A 2,298-nucleotide genomic window follows, 5' to 3' on the forward strand; every position below is an offset into this window, starting at 1 on the left:
TGCTTGGCCCCCGCTAATGAATTTAAATACCAAACTGGCCCTCGCGGCAAAAAGTTTGGACGCCTCTGATGTAAGATGTTGATGATTATCTGAAGAATAATAAGTTATGTATTTCAATTGATATTTCCGTCAATGCCATCTGTACGCGTCACGTCTTCGTAATCGTCGGCATGATCTGGCTGTTATCGACGTCCGATTTTCGGTCGCGGCACGCGCAACAAGCAATTCCTTGAAGATGTTGGAAAGAGTTACGCAAGTGGCGATAAGATGTACCGAATTAAGTAAAAAATGTACGTATGTGCCGAATTGAATAATCTCCGAAGACATAGTAAGCGATGAGTAAGAGGAGAGAGAGAGAGAAAAAAAAAGAAGGCTCTTATCGAACAGATTAAGAGAGAAGCGAAACGGATTTCGGGTGTTGCATCGCTCATCGTAATCACTTAGCTCTGATGAAACTATGGACTTTATGTAAAGAACATCAGGTGTTGTTGTTGTTGATGTTGCTTAACAAATTGCTAAATTATATATTACATAATTTACTCTTGATGAGTCTAAATTAAACTGTTTGCGTTAAATTAATTAATTTTTATGATATTGATTTTCAGATTCATTTGAAATCACGTGCAGAATCAATTAACGTAAGTCCGTTTTCGTTTAGTTTAGTTTTAATTACTTAGTGTGTGGACAAAACAATAGATGTCAGTTAATCAATTTAAATTACAAAAATGTGTTTAGTTATGCAACTTTTATTTGTTATAAAAACAAAAGTACAATGATTAAGGATTTTTTTGAATTAAGAATAAAAAAAGACTTGCGTAAATAAAAAAAAATTGACTAACGTATATTTATACAACTAGTAGATTACATACATGAGTAAAACGATAATAATAAAATGTTAATAAAGTAAAAGAATGTAAAGTAAAAGAAACGGTGTGGAAAAAGTGTTAGTGGTGTAAAAATAGATGCAGTACATACATATAAGATGAGTTAATACTAGAGATATATATCAGGAGAATATGCATATTCAAGTCTTTCAAGTTGTGTGCGACGTCACCTGAAGACGTTCACATTACCATATTTTCTTTGCATTTTGTTTTACTTCTTCTCCGGATTTATGGAGGCGCCGTCTTCGAGGCTCAAATGGGGTTTGAAAAATTACGTTTCGCATGGAATAAATAAGCGACGATGATGATGATGATGTGATGGGTGATGCAATCTCTTTCTTCTCCTCACCCTTCTTTTTACACCGACACCATCATCTGCATAACGAGGTGATTCTTAATGAGTCTTAATGGAAACGTGTTTTTATTTCTCGCTTCTCTCTCTCGCCTTAGGCAACCGCAGCTTCCGGCATGACGAAGAAGTTGTCGAAGCGGAAGTCGCGATCCAAGAGACGCATCGTCCAGGTGACGACGGTGAAGACGGCCGCGTTCACGGGGAACGCGCGTACCAGCGCCGGAGTTAAACCTCTGAAGAGGAAATGCGGTCCTTCCGCCGCCAAACTTCTGCGTAGGCAATCGACGGCTCCGGTGTACTTGGGGTCGTACTGCAGCCGTGATTTGAGCACGTCCACCGGATACGTGAGCGTCCAGGAGACGACTCCAGCCAGACCGCCGCAGAAGAGCATCCTCGACGTGCTGACCGGAGCACCGTCTCGCGTCCGCGAAAGGTACTCGTAGGTGAGGAAGTACGAGCCGAAGGCCGGAACCTCTCTGGCGACGGTTATCCCCAAACCTCTGAAGACGCCGCGGAATCCTTCCGTCCGGTAGATCTTCTGCATGCAGTCCAGAGGGCCGAGCTGATCGTGCGACATCTGCACCTTCAGCTTGGCCAACTCCATCGGACTGGCGAGGACGCTCTGGAAGAGACCGGCAGCGGCGCCGGCGAGGAAATGGGCGGTCAGAGCGTCGGGATCGGCGAAACTTCGTTGCGTGTTTCCGTAGATGCCGAAGATGACCGCGTTGATGCCCGCGACACCGGCCAACGGCGACGACATCCCTCTGTAGAGACCTCGAAGACCTTCCTTTCGCACGATCTGCCGGATGCAGTCCATGCTGCCCTTATACTGCGGACTACGGCCATCCTGCGTCTGCAGGTGGACCTTCACAGTGTCCAAAGGGTGTCCAACTATTACACCAGCGCATCCTGAAACAATACAAACGCAATTCATAAATCAAAACTCGTAAATTGTTTAACACATTGACGACGGCATGACCCAATTATAAATAATAGTTTTGTTGTTGTAATTGACTTAAGATATTTGAGGTTATTCTCAGTCAAAATCAGTGGCGTACATAG

At 43.6% G+C, this 2,298-nt stretch overlaps 1 protein-coding gene across 1 annotated transcript; it reads right to left on the reverse strand.

The window, feature by feature from the left end:
• Positions 1 to 839: 839 nt before the first annotated feature.
• On the reverse strand, positions 840 to 2,202 carry LOC108569711 (mitochondrial basic amino acids transporter). The gene has a single exon (XM_017931371.1). The coding sequence runs from the start codon at positions 2,168 to 2,170 to the stop codon at positions 1,331 to 1,333; it is 840 nt and encodes a 279-aa protein (XP_017786860.1). The 5' UTR covers positions 2,171 to 2,202; the 3' UTR covers positions 840 to 1,330.
• Between the last annotated feature and the right edge of the window lie 96 nt (positions 2,203 to 2,298).

The sequence above is a fragment of the Nicrophorus vespilloides genome, unplaced genomic scaffold (assembly GCF_001412225.1).
Source record: "Nicrophorus vespilloides isolate i.1.1-1 unplaced genomic scaffold, Nicve_v1.0, whole genome shotgun sequence".
NCBI classification, from domain to species: Eukaryota; Metazoa; Arthropoda; class Insecta; order Coleoptera; family Silphidae; genus Nicrophorus; species Nicrophorus vespilloides.

What these genes read in the sequence shown, in the direction of transcription:
- LOC108569711 (XM_017931371.1), bottom strand. Translation starts at nt 2,170, where the DNA reads ATGAATTGCGTTTGTATTGTTTCAGGATGCGCTGGTGTAATAGTTGGA.